This window comes from Xiphophorus hellerii, chromosome 12, assembly GCF_003331165.1.
Source record: "Xiphophorus hellerii strain 12219 chromosome 12, Xiphophorus_hellerii-4.1, whole genome shotgun sequence".
Classification (NCBI taxonomy): Eukaryota; Metazoa; Chordata; class Actinopteri; order Cyprinodontiformes; family Poeciliidae; genus Xiphophorus; species Xiphophorus hellerii.
The window spans coordinates 15,141,833-15,158,596 of record NC_045683.1 but is presented as its reverse complement, the minus strand read 5'-3'; the positions used below and the strand labels follow the sequence as shown (position 1 = coordinate 15,158,596).

Sequence of the window (16,764 nt, the reverse complement as noted above, 5' to 3'; positions counted from 1 at the left end):
CAAAGTTAATGTCAACATAGAAACTTTATTTTCCCACAGACAAGCCTTCTATTTGAGTTTTACATGAAAAAAAGCATTTTTACAACTTCAATTAGCCTATTGCAGCTCACATACAAATATTGAATTTTCAGTGTCTAGAAACGTTATCACCATGAACAAAATTTTACAGTAACGCCTCATAATACTTGTGTCACATGGTGTCAGGTCTTGCAACCAAAAGCAGTCCATTAATGAGTGACAAAAATGTGTTTATTCCATAACAATAATAATATTAATATTAATATAAAGCCAGTAGTGAGGTGGCAAGTGTTTAGAAAGGATGTGTTCTCCTGCAGTGATGTATTGCGTTGATCCACACCTCTTCAGTTCTATCAATCAGACCTTCATCTAACAGGTAGGATAGCTTTCACAGAAAGCACAGATATTATGTTCCACTTACTGGTCAGTAGACAGTTGTAGTTTCTCTGCAGCTACAGCCTCAAGTTAAATCTATCCAGGACATTTGCATGATTCACACTAGTCTGAATCTAATTTGATAAACCAACTTGGCCACATACGACATAGCTGTTTTCAAAGAGCCTTGAGTTGCAGAGTTCTGGGCGTACATATGATTGTGTGATCTTCTAATCTCCTTTTCTCCAAGAAATGAAGGCTTTGCAATGGGCTGGACCAAAGCCAGTATGGTTGTTGTCAGTGTCCATTCTTTGCACAGCTGGCAGTGGCTTCTCACAGCTTGATATCTTGTGATTCTGACATTTTGGCAAGTGTCTTTTTGACCCGCAGGGCTGTCAGGCGGCAGGCCGGGTTGTTGGCCCAGCATTCTGTCATCAGCTTCCCCATCTGTCTCAAACACTGCAAAGACACAGATTTGTGTTCGGGAGGTAATTTATTTGTTTGTGCATGTATAATATTGCATGTTTTACCATATATTACCTCATCGCTGCTCCATCGATTTGGAAAGGATGGCCGTAGTTTCTTGATGCAGACCACCTCCCGCATGTCTTCATATGAAGGGTCTGTGGGAACTAACTCATGATACGGTAACTGGTACTCCTCTAGGATTCCTGTATAATGTAAGTCAGAGATGATAGTAAACTTTAGGGGTGGTTTCAAACTTACATTTCATACACAGTTTACCAAATGCCATGCAGTAAACAGAGGAGTTGTGCTGAAGTAGAAGAAAGTACTCAGATGAACTGAGAGGTTGGTAGTAATTAACTATTTTTTACTTGGTTACATTTACTTGAATAGCTTTTTTAGGTGTTGTATTGTACTTTTAATTTTTACTGGAGTAATACAATGAATTAGTTCAACTCTTTCTTGTTTCTTGTTTCATTAAAAACTATTTATCTCCACTGAGACACCATCATTAAAGTGAAACGTGGTTGCCATCATGTTGTGAGAATCCTTTACCTAAGCAGGGACAGGAAAAGTGGTTGGTGAGAAAATGTAGGCAAGACCTGAAGAAAAACCTGATAGAGGATGTACAAATCTTGAGACCGGGGCTGTTTCTTCAACAATCCTGAACAAACAGCAAGAGCCACAGAATCTGGTCCAAGTCCAAGCCTAAATCTAACTCAGAATCTACGGCGAGACTTTAAAAATGCTGCTTGTAGGTACCTTCCATCCATTTTGATTAACTTTACAATGAGGAAATGTTTCAGTTTATATGTGTAAAACAGATGAGACATACTTCAAACAATTTACAGTTTTAACTGTTTTCAAAGGTGTTTCTATTGGACTGAAGACAATTTTCCTTCCTATTTACAATTATGAATGGGCTCAGATAAAATCCTACTGACCTACACTGAAGTGAGTAAGAGGGGAAAAGGTCAAGGGGTCGGAAATTGTTTGCAATGCACTATATTTACCTCCTGAGACACAACGGCGAGCGATTTCCCAGAGGATGAGCCCAAAGCTGTACATGTCGGCCATGATGTATGACTGAAAGTGACTCCTGTTCAAAGTCTCATCCAGAACCTCTGGAGGCATGTAGCGCTTTGTACCAACTCGAGTGTTGGGGGGGATGTCCACTTCATTGGTGTCACTAGAGTCAGTAATTTCAACAAGTAAGAACTAATGTATAAAAATATACATTTAAATGGAAAGATGCTAAAATGTTCATGTTTCTAATGCACACCTGATAAACTTTACTGCCAGTCCAAGATCAGCAATGCAGCAAGTCCCATTTCTTTTCACCAGTATGTTCTTACTCTTAAGATCTCTGTGAGCAATGGCGGGTTTGCCCTGAGTGCCAAAGATCTCTGTATGAAGGTGACAGAGTCCTGAAACAGATGAATAGGCCAAACGCAGCATGGCTTTATTGTCCAGGGTGGTTGATTTCAGGTAGTCGTACAAGGATCCGTTTTCATGGTAGTCAGTGATGAGATAGAGCTGGGTCCAGGAGCCGGTTCCTTTGATATCTGCAGCTATGAAACCTGTGAAGGAGGGAATGGAGAATAAAGAGAGGCAGGGAGTTATAATTTCCATATTGCTGGTTGAATTTGAAAGAATCCAGCTGTTCACACATCACACACCTTTCATATTCGCTAATAGCACCAATAATTATGATGGGCAATTCAAATAGGTAATTCTCCTGACAGTGTGCTCATATAAAGGAACAGCATCAATTAGGCTCTGTCATAACGGCACAGACCACTTTCACAGTAAACGACTTTCTTCTTATTCTTCTTCAAGATTTAAGACTGTAAGGATTTCTTTGATAACTTTTTTTTTTTTTTTAAATTAACCTGTTTAAAGTAAACAAAAATACTGATTATTTCATGCTGTGCCATGGGACCTGAAATATGTTATATATGAATACTGAAGTGTTTAATAATCTAAATGAAAAAAACATTTTATCACTGTTCTGGGAATGCAGAGCAGAGCCTTATGCTGTATTGTTACAATCAAGAGTAGGATGGAGATAAACCTTTTAATGCCATATGGCTTTCTTGTTTCAACTAATGCATTGAAATGTATCAAATTATATCAGAGTAACAGAAAACTGTGTTTGCATGAATGATAAAGTCTCTGAAATAGTTCATATAGTTCAAATAGTTTAATGTTGGTGTATCTCTGGGTTTCGCATTTGGTTCACTGCTTATTAGTTTGTATTCTAATGAAATACAATATGCTTATTTTTACTCATTGTCTTTCAGTTTCACAAATCATGCTATTTTATGTTTATATATAATTTTTAAAGGTAGATACAGTTAGATTCTAGATATTTGTATACATTTAAAAAGGCAACCATTTTCATTTGATAATGAAAATTAGATTTCATGGCTAAATCTGGCACGTATACATTATTGACCCAAGTATTCCTGTTGATTTGTGTACATCATATCTTTTGCTTTATTTTCACATTGTTTTGCTATCTCTTGGGAGACACTTGTCTCATCATCTATGACAAATATAAGCAATTTTTCTTAAAAAATTGTTTTTATTCTAAATCTGTAATAAACACATTCATGACAACTGTAAAGTTATAAAACAGAATTTAAAACAATAATTTACAGATGCATGAAAACCCTAGGCTTCAAAATAAAAAAATAACAAAAAACAAACGCTACATGAGACTCACCCAGTATGTTCTCATGTCTCATTAGGACAGTCTGGTAAATTTCGGTCTCTCTGAACCAACTGGCCTCCTCAGTGGTAAAGAAAACTTTAACAGCCACCTTTTCTCCTCTCCACCTTCCCATCCACACCTCGCCATACCTCCCCTTTCCAATCTGCTTCACCATCTGAATCTGCTTGGCTATGGTTCTCTGGACCTGGGGATGAGAAAAAGCAGGGCACAGATAAATAATGTACCATCTCTGTGCCTTGCTTCGTGTCCCATCATTTCTGTAATTTTGGGATACAAAAGCCTTAAAACAAAATCTACCTATGTGTTATTTCATCCATTTTGGGGGGGAAAAAATCTAAAGATTTAAGGGTTAAAGACTGAAAATGATTGCAAACAGGGTATTTTTAAAAGTGTTTTGTGGGCATCTCACCAACAGAGGGAGACCTGAGCCTGAGCCAGAGGTCTGTGACTGCTCTATCAGGTCCTTCAGAGACTCTCCAGGAGGAATGTATGTTTCATCTTGTTCCAAACCGATGCTGTACCGAGGACGAGACTCTTGCCGCTTGTACCTGTAGAATCATGATATTCAGCAAGCAATCATCAATACTCCTCTAATAAAAAGTATGAACTGCACGGCACTTTTGCAAATTAAGGAAGGAAGCAGTGAGGTATCATCACTGTTCCATGTGATTACCTGAAGTAGCAGAAGATAATAATGGCAGCCAGTATAATGATGCACACAGTGACTGAGATCAATAGTGCCATGTGGTGGATCTTCCAATCGACATACACTAGACAGGAAAAGATTAAATAATTTTCAAAAGTGACATCTAAAACATTTCATAATTTTATTTGTTTCCCAGTTTGTCCCTATTAGTCACACTCCACTTGAGTAATTTGTGTTCAAATCAAATTCCCGTCATAATTTTTCTATTTTCTTCTGGCACACTGTTTCTTCCCTCTAGACCTGGGAACAGCGGCAGGAAGCCCTCATCCTGATGTCGATGAATTCTCCTCCTGTTCCCTGATGATAAGGTTACAGATTGATGACTGCCTTCAGCATCTGCAGAAGCCAGTGATTTCCCTGGGAATCTTTACTTACTGTTTCTCAAATATAGTCGTGTACAGACCTTGGTTTAAACTAGACGGCTTGCATTAACTCCCCCACTCTCCAAAATTACATGTCAGAAAATTTTAATATTACATAAGAGTATCAAAATAGGATACTTTTTAAAAAATTTATATATTTATTGGAAATGTCAATGTTCTCAAAACGATGCTAATTTTTATATACCCAATATTTGTAAATTAATTACTGCATCAATGCGGCATGGAATGGAGGCAATAAGTCTGTGGATATGTTAAGATGTAAAGGAAACATGTTGCTTTGATAGCTGCCTTCAGGGCAAGGTCATCTGCCTTGTTGGCTCTGGTGTCTCCCATCTCCATCTTGACAACACTCTATGGATTCTCAATGGGATTCAGGTCAGGCCAGTTTGCTGACCAATCCAGCACGCCAACACCACGGTCACTAAGCTTGAGGCCCAACACCAGCAGACGGCATGGAACCCCAAACCATCACTGTAGAAACTTCACACAGGCTTTCAAGCAGCATGGATTCTACGCCTTTGCACTCTTCCTCCAGACTCTGGGACTTTTATTTCCAAATGAAATGCAAACTTTGTTTTCATCTGAAAAGAACACCACTGTTCAAAAATCCAGCTCTTTTTTCCACTTAGCCCAGCTAAGACACTTGTAACCTAAGTTCAGATTTGTCTGAACATGGCTCTTGTCTGAGTCCAGCTTCAGTCCATTCCATGTAAAGCTCCTCCAACTCATTTTAAGGATATTGCTCAACAGTTGTCTTAAGGTTGCAGTTATTTCTGTCACTGGAGTACCTATTTCTACTTTTTCCTTTCACTCAACCTTCTTTGTTTAGATACAGCACTTTGTGAACAACAGCTTCTTCAGCAGTGACATTTTGCAGCTACCTTGTAAAAGGTGTTAATGACAGACTTTAGGGCATTTGTCCAAGCGACGGTCTTCTTTATGACTATGTTGTCTACTGACCTGAACTGAGTGATCAGGAGACCTTTGAAGGTATTTGAGTTAATTAGCATATTGTGGTTTAACACTGTGAGTGTCAAACATTTAACTTTACCAATATTCAAATTTTCTGAGACATTTCAGAGTTGTAAGACATTACCGACAAAATTACAATGAATAAAAGCCTGGAATATTTCACTACTTTTGTAAAGAGTCTATAAAATGAATAAATTTCAAGTTCTGCAATGTTGACATTTTTCATAATAATTAATTTCCTTGTATTTGTATATCATTGTATTATCAGTTTATCATTACACTATGACTGTATACTACAATATGAACTGGATGAGAAAAAGAGAGAGACAGCGATGACAGTGTAGAGAAAAACTTACGAGGCGGTTTGAGTGGGGGCAGTGTCGGATGAAGGTTTCTGTTACAAAAATCTTCATCCGTGCAGCACTGTAACGATTTCCTCTCATGGGGGAACACCGTGTCCTGAGGACACAAAAGTCATAAAAAGTTGAGCCTGGTATTAGTACTTAGTACGTACAGCAACTTTCACAATTATCGACAGTGGTCGAAAAAAAAAAAGTTGAAATAAATGTGTCTCTTGTTGCATCTTGGCAATATCACACTGCAAACTACTATGACTATCTGAACTGAACTTTGAGATCTTTGATATTGTTTTTCATCTTTCATGCTGTGCTGGATGTGATTCATAGATGTTGCCACAAAATACATTTAGTTTAAAGGTAGTTCTACCAAAAACTAAGGAAATGTATGAAAATCTTTTATTCAATCCCTCATTATTCCACCACTTTGTAAACATAAACCTTTTGTCAAATACTTCCAGGCAAGAAAAGTTTAATCTATCTTAATGTGTGAGAGAAAATGGTTGCCTTTTTAAATGTATACAAATATCTAGAATCTAACTGTATCTACCTTTAATTAAGCAAAAATAAACATAATAACCAGATTTATAGCTAACAGAGTAATTTGGTTTTTGTTTTCTAACACAATCATTGGAAATCTTGCTATATAAAATTATTTAAGCAATATCAATCACAGAAGATTAATAAGTGTGTGGGGGGAAAAGGATATAGAATTGAATTGTGATGTTCAAACTGTGTGTGTGAATGTTTGTTTGTCCTGTATGTCACTGTGTTGCCCTGTGACAGACTGGCGACCTGTCCAGGGTGTACCCCGCCTCTCGCCCGGAACGTAGCTGGAGATAGGCACCAGCACCCCTCCCAACCCCATTAGGGACAAACGGTGAACAGAAAATGGATGGATGGATGTTCAAACTCACCCTGCACTGAAACTCAGATCCGACCAGCCCCAGGCAACCTGCAGTGAGGACCGGTACTCCGCCCTCCTCCTCCACCATTTTAAAGCAGTACCCATCCGTCCTTCAAAAACAAGGAACATTCAGACACAGAAAAGCAAACAAAACAGATGGATCTTTTATTAAAACATGGACTTGTGTTGGTTCTGTGTTGCTGCGTTACCTGCATGTATTGTTAATTGAATCATCAGGGCAGTGGTGGTAACAGTGACACCACAGAAATCTTTGAGAAGACAAAGCAGGAGCCGTGCTGCCTAATGCCTTCTTCCCATTCTCCACTGTTTCCTTACTGGACGCCTTTAGCAGCATACTGTCCAAAATGTTGCCTATGAACAAATTAAAAGCAAAAAAACAGGCAGATTTAAACCTTAGAAATGACAGATCTGTTTTATTATCTACAAGTCAAACAATAACAGGGAAAATGAACACTAAACACCAAAAATACATAAAATAAAACAGAAGTTGATTTTTTAGAAAACAGACAAAGAAAAAAAGTATAGCTGGATTAACATTTTTATTGAACATCAAACATTTTGACAGTTTCTGATTTCCTGCTATTTTATGTTGTGTGATCTAATCAGATACTTCTGTTTTTTTTTTTTATATATAATTTGTTGCTTGGTTTTAAAATTAGTAGGGCTGTAGTTGACTAATTATGATATCATTCATTTACAAGGCAAATATAGAACAATCAACTTGGATGTAGAGCTCATAAGCACCAAACAGCCAAAAACAAAATTTGAAATGAATATTTAAATCAGAAAGAAATGCAGTGCCGTAGATTTGAGAAGTTCCAGTACAAATTTAATTGGACTGCAGTGAACCAGAAGCAAGAGCTGATAGCTGCTCCTGCTTTTACCCCATTTACCTCTGAAGACTTTGATTTGGAAATGACATCAAACCCATTTTAACAATCATCTACTTCCAAAACCAGTGGGGTCTGCTAAATAATATCCTTACTGACAAGGTTAAATAATAATCCCAATAGAAGCTAAAATTATGCTATTTCTTTGCATGTTGTACTTTACCACACAGTGGCAACATACTAAATAGTAAGATTTTGTAATACTCTGTGTGTAAAAGATTTGATCAGATTGTCTAGTTGCAATATGTTAAAAAGCTGCTATCCGCTTTTTAACATATTATCAACCATGTAACCATGTAACATGTATCAACCATGTATATGGTTGATACATGGCAACCATATTGAATTTTGAGTTGGTAAACGTCAACTCTCCTGTGGAAAGTATAATGAAATAACTTTTTTTAATCAGTCACAAGACCAAGTGGATAAAATCATTGTTTATATGTAAGAAAAAGTCCAAGTCCTGTTGTACTTCTTAAAAATGTCTGTCAGTACAATGGTACTGACAAAACATGACCGTGTGAACACATAGTGAGTTCAATCTGGAGAGACTCAGACGGAGAAAAGAAGACAATTAGAAGAGTTTATTGACAAATAGGATTTAAAGTCTTTGGCGCTTGGGCCCCGGCTGGGGATAACGGTTATCGCAGCGTTAGCGATAGGCTTCAGATGAGCATTCCCGATGCTGTTAGGAACGTCATCCCCCCGGGCCCGGCACTGGTGGTGGAGGTTGAAGGAGGGTGCGGGCCTCAGGACCGGGTGAATGGAGGAGAAGGGGTGGTGGTGGCTTGAGCTTGGCTGGAGAACGAAGGACACCATGAATGAAGGTCCTTATCAGCTGGGACTTGGTCGATGATTGGACGTGACGTGGCTTGGTCCGGCGTTGATAGGTCGATGATTGTGGGCAGGTCGCTTCAATTAACGGGTCCCGGTGGGGATAAAAGAGTCTTCCAGTTTGAATTTGCGCCTAGGCTTCATTTCATCAGCCTTACAGCGGGGATCATCTTTTTTTTTTTTTTTCCTTTTTTTTTCTCCGAAGAGTTTTTGCGGCGCTAGTGGCTCGTATTTTTTGTACAGTAGGCAGACAGGAAGGAGGGTGAGGAGAGGGGGGAAGACATGCGGTAAAGGTCGTCGGGACCGGGAGTCGAATCCGCGACGTCCGCGTCGAGGACTAAGGCCTCCAAACGTGGGGCATGCTAACCCCCTGCACCACCACAGCATGCCCCAGCGGGGATCATCTTTAGCCTGATGAGCTGCATTTGCTATTGCTGTTCTCCTTACATGCTTTGTTATATTTACAGTATGTAAATACTTATGCATAATTCATGCCTGCTGATGTTTATTAGCAATAGTGAAGATGTGGACCTGCCCTCTTGCTCTTCGATCTATCATGCAGTTTAGGTTTCTCATTTGTTGGGTTCCTATATGCCCATCAAGGCAGTTTAATGCTATAGATTGCGTAGCTCTCTGCTGCCCTGATTAAACTCCTCATAATGCATTTCCTGAGCCCTGCCTCTCTCTCATTATTTGTTGGTGGGTTTGTAAATTCCCCAGAGGGAAGAAAGTTTAATATCTGCTCTCCCAGAGTTGGCATGCAGCGAGTGATGAGGTCACAGCCAAGATGACAAATATCAGTGGAGCAAACTCTGGATTCACGTCTGAGCTTCATGAGCTGGCTGACTGAATTGAAATATAATCCAGCACACAGTGGTGAAGCACATTGAATCCACTAAAACAACAAAATACGAAATGGACAAGAAAAACCTGATGAAAACATTCTCCCTGCATGAGAAATAAAATAAATGAGCGCAAACACCTGATACCATAGCACTCACTCACATCAGATTATTTGACTTATCCAACCCCTACAGCTGTTAAGAACTAGAACAAAGCTCCAGTTTTCCCTGGTTATCTTATTTCAAAAGGCACCTGTTTGTCACTTGAGGGGAAAAGGGGGATCGCAGATGTGTCTTTCTTCCACGGCTTTCAAAGTTTTTATTCATACCAAATGAACAGTGAGGCCAGATGTACAACAGCTGCAAGCATCTGTGGTCCTAAGCAAGCTCAGTCTCTTAAAATTAAGCATTATTTTGGAAGCAGATTCTGGTATTTCATTTAAAAATGTTCACATCACGGAAAAGCTGTAAGAAAAACTGTACATACTGGAACAAACAGTGACATATAAAGACTGGGTCAATACTTTTCACATGCCTACCTTGTTTGTCTAGAACTGTAGAGTAAGTATAAAATAGAGAACATATATTTTAAGAAAAGAAAATCTTGCCTGGAAACTTAACGGCCAGCAGGAAGAGAGTTTGTTTAATGATCTGTTTTATTTGAGCTAAGTTGTAAAATGGTACAAATGTTTAAGCTTAGACTCAATGATAGGTTGAGGATGACCTAACAAATACACTAAAACAAATGCAACACTGTGTGTGCAAAATGTTAAACTTTACCTAACAACTAGAGTAGTAACTAGGATTACAAAGGCAAGTCTCAAGTTTGTCACTTAGTACATATTTCGTCTTTCTAGGCTAATGTTTATGTTTATGGTACAAATATTTGCACATACACAGGAACTATTTCAAATAATGTCTTTATGCACCAACTTTGCTGATAGACAGCTGGCAGTTAGTTGGAGACTGCAAAATTGTCCAAAGACTGATAATGGCCCCAACTTTAGACACTCCTGAATAAAATCTGAAAAGATAAAAGTTGCAATAAAACCTAAAGTTTTGTTGCAACCTATGGTCATGACTTTGGAGGAGCAGCTCTTGTCTTTTGTACTTTTGTCTTTTTGGGGGGAAATTTCATACATAGTAACAATCTGACTAATAAAATCTTAGTGTGTGCATATGCACAGGAAGTTGTCCAAATTATGGTGTTAATAAAAATGTGACTGAGTTTTCAGGAGTTTTGTTGTCTATTTCTATTGAACAACACATTTTTTTATTTTGCTAGTCAAAAGAAACCTGACGATGGGCCGGGCCCCTGTGACGTCAGGCTGCAGTGGTTTAAGTTCTGCAAGAATGTTGTTGTGTTTGATCATCTCATTTATGCTGTCTCACAAATCTGCAGCCACATTTAAGAGCCTGAGAAAACTTTTTTTTTCAAGAAAGATCACAGGTGCAGATGTCCTGTTTGTCTCATCCAAAAGTAAGAAACAGCAATTTGAAAATAAAACTGTGCTACAGTATTTTAAATTTAGTTAACGCGAATTAAAAATAAATCTAAAAAGACAACTTGTTCTCCACTCAAACATTGCTTTTGGGATTTCTTTCAATGAATTGCTGAACATTAATTTCCAGCACTTCCCCTTCCTAAATGTCCCTCCTGTACACATGGGTAATTTGTTGACAAAACTGAAAGAGAGGGACGGTGGGGTTTAAAGAGGTCACATTAACAATTGACCGATTTGAGCGAAAGGGAACGAGGAAGAGTAGGAGGGGGAGAAGAACAGGGGATTAACAAACGAGAAGTGACAGAGCTGCAGGGAACTGGTGGGCAGTTTAGCAGCACACAGAGGGGACAGAGCAGAGGCCACTGGCCTTTTCCACCCTTTCTCTCACTCTGCCCTCTTCCCTCTCATTTCTCGAGCACACTCACTAATGCTAAGTCACTTTGTGTTTCATTTATTGCCAAGCACCCCTATGTTTTCCTCACTTAATATATTTCGCTGTTTGACAGCTTCTCTCCTCCTCACTTGGTTTAGTAAACCAATACTTAGGCGTTTCCATTTTTCCCAACTAAACTGCCAATCATTTTTTCCTTTGTTTGCTCATTGTTGCTGTTATCTTACAAATCCCTCTGATCTCATTCTGTGAAATTCCTTTTCTCTTCGTCTTATAATTTGTTCTCTGCCTTCCCAGTGTGAGTCCAGTGGATTGTCATGTGAGGTGCTGCTGTTCTGTTGACAAAACACAAAGCCTTTCACATCCAAGTCTGCACCTGGGATACTTGGCTGCTGCTCTCCACATGCCTGTGTGACTATATGTGTGTGAATTTCACTTGGAGAGACACAAACAGGCAGAGCACCACCATTGCTATATGCAAGAGAACCTCTTACAGAACAATTACCACTTAGAGAAACCACAGTATAAGAATTTACAAGAGAAGGGGAAAAAACAAACGTCCATTACGGCATCTGTGTGAAGGAAATAAGTTAATGCGACTTTTTCTATATTTTAGTGATCAGGGGCTCCTTTACGTATGCCTTTTTTGGCTGTAGTGGGGAGGTGAAGTGTATGTAAGAATATTGTTTATCAGAAAATAGCCACATATTAAAACTTTATATTTCAAGCCTACTTGAAATATAAAATTTCAAGTAGGCTTGGCTCCTGATCAATACAGTTTTAAATTATCTGTATTAAAGCTCATGAATTAACTCATCTCCCACCTGTTGATGTCCCGTCTGCAATTCTCCCTCCAGAGAGATGTGTAATTGCAGTTTGCATGGCCAATATTTTTAAAAATAACCAGTTTTTGTGTGCATGCAAAATGGTATTACAGGCAATAGGCATTATTCTCTTGTTTGTTCAAGTTTTTAATTAATAACCTAAGGGTTTTTCAGTCGCCACAATGATGTTAACAAATAAAGTTATTCTATACTGACTGTTGAATCTTACTCTCTGTCTGTGTAATGTGGCCTGGTCTAAATAAAACATTAGTCATTCAGGATCAGTATTTAAAGCAAGACACAAAGATTATTAAGTAGGAAAACAACTTTGTGTGAAAGCTTTGTTCACACAACAATTAACAGCAACCGCAAGTTATGACTCAATCTACAATTTAAAAAATCAATTTCACATTTCACCATCAGCAGGAGCAAGATGTAAGTTTATTGAAGACTGTGTCTTTGTGTGTGAAGTCTGGTACTTTTAAAACTATTTATATGTACAATATGTTTAAGTGTAAGGTAACTTTTTAATTAAACCAACATCAGCGTGTGATTATGATTTCTGTAATGCTAAAAAAAAGTTAGTTTATCTTTAATCATTAAGAAGTGTATAAACAAATTTTAACATATAATTTGTTTTAGTTTTGATATATTTTTTTCTAACATTGACCATCATTTTAACTTGATTTATTATCTTTTGAGAAGTGTCCGTGTTATTTTCTTTATAAAACAAGATTGATGAATGAATCAAAAAAAAAAGAAGTTTAAATTAAAAACTGCTTGTGGTATGAATAATGGTAGGATTACTTTTATATCTTTGAAAATAAGACTTTCTTGAAGAAACTTCTGTTCGTACAAAATATTGCAGACTCTATAGTAGTTTTGGTATATCGGTTAAATGGGGCACAATAATAAAACTATCGTTTAACTGGTTCTTAAAGTTTACAGAGAAAAACAATCAGCAGGTAAAAATTAAAGTTGGAAGTGGCTGCAGAAAAACAATCAGTTCTTCTCCAACACTAACATCTTATTTGTAGAGACCATTAAAAGCGTTTCCAATCTCCTATGAATGTGCTTGGTTTGGACTATAGAGATTACCTTTAAAAATGGTGACGCGTGTTTTCTAGAAGCCTTTCCAACCTGTCCGCAGGAGACCGGTTAAAGATACACTGAAAACTTTGACCAGACAGTTTCATCTTAAGCTGGAAAACACAGTTTAGCAACACATAAAAATAAAACATAAACCGACCCTTCTGTGGTGGTCTGATTGTGGTCTCAAAGACTTGTATCAATGTCTATAATTGCTTTAAGTTGGCTAAGTTTCCCAGCACCTCAATAATTGTTTCAAGCCCTTTGACTGAAATGGCCTTTCATATGCCAGTGTGAGTTCTCAGGTCTACCCTAAAGACTATTTTTCCTGGCTTGATGGCAGGATTTGGAGGCCACTGTCAACACGCAATTAAAAAGCATCCCCCTCAAACCTACAAACCCTTTAGCCTTTTCTTTCCCATAGATGTAGCTTTGTGCTAAAAAAGAAATGAAAGAAAAGACACTTAAATAGACAGAGGAGGTGGAATGAGGGGAGAGGTATTGTGTGTGAGGGAGCATGATGAAGAGACAAGATCTGAAGTAAGATAGACAGACAGAGGAGAGCTGAAACAGGGAACATATTCATTAGTTATCATGGCCATGTCAAACAAGACCAACCAGAAAAACCCTTTCACCGAGCCCCGTGTAAACACCGCCTGCCCCAAGATTCCACTTAAGACTTACTCATTTGACCACACTGACATTCACCTCCCTCCCTCATCCTGCTGAAGTAGCAGTTAATCTTCCAGGTGTTTGACAGGATGCTCTGCACAGCAAAAGAAACATGAAAGGTGAAAAGCGCTCTTTATTTTCTCTCCGCCTTTTACTCCCTCTCTTAACTTTTGTGTTTCTGTCCACAGCTAAGTACGTTCAGTTCCTGCTCTTAACTCCACGTCCTTCTTCCTGTCAGTGCAGAGATGAGCCAAGCCATCCCACATACAGAGGAATGCGATAATGAACCCCGATTTCTGCATGCAGGATGCTGGGAAGCCAAGGTCGCCAGTGTAGATGTTTTGGCTGTGCGCAAGTGTTTGGCCTTCAAGTTTGTGACAAAGGAATTCCTCACACAGTTTGCTCATTTTAATTGCTTAGTTTGACTATTGCACATTATCACCCAAATAGAATAATTGTTAAATTGCGTCCCTGCTCTGGTTTTGTTAGCTCACCTCAAGTGGCAAAAAGTGAAGCCAGGAAGAAAAGGACATGAATTAACTTACTGTATTGTTTCCAGTGATTTTTTATTCTTTAAATAAAAAAAAAAATGTAATAGTACATTATAATTTTTTCTAGAACACTGAATATAATTTTTAATAAAGAATTAAGATTTAAAAAGTAAATATTAAGATGAGATTTTGTGTCATAGATTTTGTAAAGCTCTGCAGGACTGTAACCGGTTTCAGAGTCAATTTCTGTAAATCTTTTCAACCATTCAATAATAGTCAACTTGAAATCTACCAGACATTATATTCTGTTACTCCTACTGAAAATCCTATGAAAATAAGAATTTACTATATTTGAAAGTAGCGTTACACCACCTCTATTAAGTAGTTCTGTCAGGATCTGTGTTTTCTGTGTTCATTTAGAGTGTTTTGTGTCCTTGAGTCTCTTCGTTGTCCTGTCCTCCCCTTGATTGTTCCCAGGTGTGTCTCGTTCTGTGATTACCCTCCCGTGTATTTAACTCCACCTGTGTTCCTTGTTCCTCGTCGGGTCCTCGTCAATGTTAGCTTCTTCGTCGTCTGTGTTTCCATGTGCCTGCTGTTCGTTGTATGGACTGTGCTTCCTCATTAAAATCACCATATTCCTCATACCTGGGTCCGCTGCCTCTGCCTCACCACCTCACCACACCGCAATTCATGACAAGTTCCATAACCTGTTAGGATAAATTGTCCATAAAAGAAGACAGAAATAGTTTTCATGCTCAGACAGAACTGAGGTTAATTTTGCAGAATCAGAATGAAAAAATATGGATGTTGTTTCATTCAGCTCTTCTATAGTCCACCGCAGGAACATTATCAACAGCTTTTCAAGCATTCCTTCATTATGTCACACTGATGAATGATGCGGTAATGATCCAGCACGCTTTTTGGGCTTTACAGCTGTCATGTAGCTGCTTTATGCTTCAACCAGAGGGGCGTGTGTCTGAGTTTATGTGTGAGACCTCCTTTTCATGGGCCTGATTGACAGATACACAAGGATGCCGGAACTCTGAGTGAATTCCAGAGGGCCATCAGTGTTCCCTTTGAAATAACAGGAACGATGAAGCGGTCCTTGAAGGAGGTGTGAGAGCAAAGCAAGAGAGAGAAAGAGGACCAGCTGGTCTCCTCCTGAAAAGCTCCTTTTCTCCTATTCGCTGCCATCTGTGAGCTCCTACTCATCACAAAACAGCCCACATCAATTCACAGACAGCGGGGATCCGGCTGGATCTGTGGGTTGTGGGTGTGTACTGTTACTAAGTGTGATGCTTGTGGTTTAAATCCATCTCCTAAACTCTGCCCTAATTTTACCAAGCAGTATAGTCTAAAACTGAAAGCTTTAGTAAAACATGTGACTATAAAAGTCAGTAAAATATATTTTAACAATGTAATAAAAGATTAATAATAAAAGTGTTGTTTAAAGTGCTGAAAATTTAATCAGAAAATTTGTATTAATTCAACTGAAAAACAAGTAAATGTGTGAGATAAAAAACAATATGTACATAAAAAGCTGGACAAGCCTGATTGCAGTGTGCACACCTTTAAGCACGCAAACCATATAGTGAATAACCCGTTAATTCAATGTCAGTCCCCAGTCTGAATGATGGCTCAGCTCTTCTAGAAGCAGTTTCTAGACTTTTTGCTTCTTATGTGTAAAAGTCGCTGTGTTTAAAGCATAACTAACTGAATGTAATTAATTGGTATAACTTAATTCCACTTAGTGAATTAAGTTACTAAAAAAAGTTTCAATAATATTTTAATTTCTTGAATAAGTCAGTAATTTAAGAGTTTATGTGAGGTAAACTGGACAAATACAACAAAGTTGAGATGTAAGAAACTCATACACCTCTAACAAAGACCTGAACTACCTGAGTTGAAAGGTGGTTTAGCCAAGTGTTAAAATATGTTGTTCACATTGTTATTATTTTTATTTTTGTTATATTTTTTCATATGAATTATTTGAGATGTATATCCCATTAACAGTTACAAATGTTTTTTAAAAATGGATCTTTATGTCAGACTTTATGTCTCAAAAACCTGGTATTTCTGCAGGGCTGGGGAGACGTTTTATATCCAATATATTGTTAAAGCTGAGAATGGCTGTATTAAGAACACATTTACTTTGAAGTTTGAAAGCTATTGTTTATTCAGTGCCGTTATTTCAAACTGCTGCTACAAAGCCATAAGAATCTCTAAAGATCCACTTTAGGACTCTACAGCATCTGTTCTTGTGCTCTGTCAGACAAATGTGTGTGT

At 38.1% G+C, this 16,764-nt stretch overlaps 1 protein-coding gene across 5 annotated transcripts in view; it reads right to left on the bottom strand.

Moving 5' to 3' along the window:
* The window catches only part of bmpr1ba (bone morphogenetic protein receptor, type IBa), a 67,188-nt gene continuing 50,424 nt past the window's right edge, over positions 1 to 16,764 (bottom strand). For 4 of the 5 annotated variants that reach the window (XM_032579135.1, XM_032579139.1, XM_032579137.1 and 1 more), the window contains 10 exons: positions 7,129 to 7,291; positions 6,930 to 7,029; positions 6,013 to 6,115; positions 4,269 to 4,365; positions 4,005 to 4,143; positions 3,587 to 3,779; positions 2,141 to 2,438; positions 1,872 to 2,047; positions 934 to 1,064; positions 1 to 852 (listed from right to left, as the gene is read on the bottom strand). In XM_032579135.1, the coding sequence (XP_032435026.1) occupies positions 727 to 852; positions 934 to 1,064; positions 1,872 to 2,047; positions 2,141 to 2,438; positions 3,587 to 3,779; positions 4,005 to 4,143; positions 4,269 to 4,365; positions 6,013 to 6,115; positions 6,930 to 7,029; positions 7,129 to 7,291 (1,526 nt within the window). In that variant the 3' untranslated portion in view covers positions 1 to 726. Of the gene's footprint in view, positions 853 to 933; positions 1,065 to 1,871; positions 2,048 to 2,140; positions 2,439 to 3,586; positions 3,780 to 4,004; positions 4,144 to 4,268; positions 4,366 to 6,012; positions 6,116 to 6,929; positions 7,030 to 7,128; positions 7,292 to 13,999; positions 14,151 to 16,764 lie in introns of those variants that run through there. The other variant, XM_032579138.1, reaches the window with a different exon arrangement.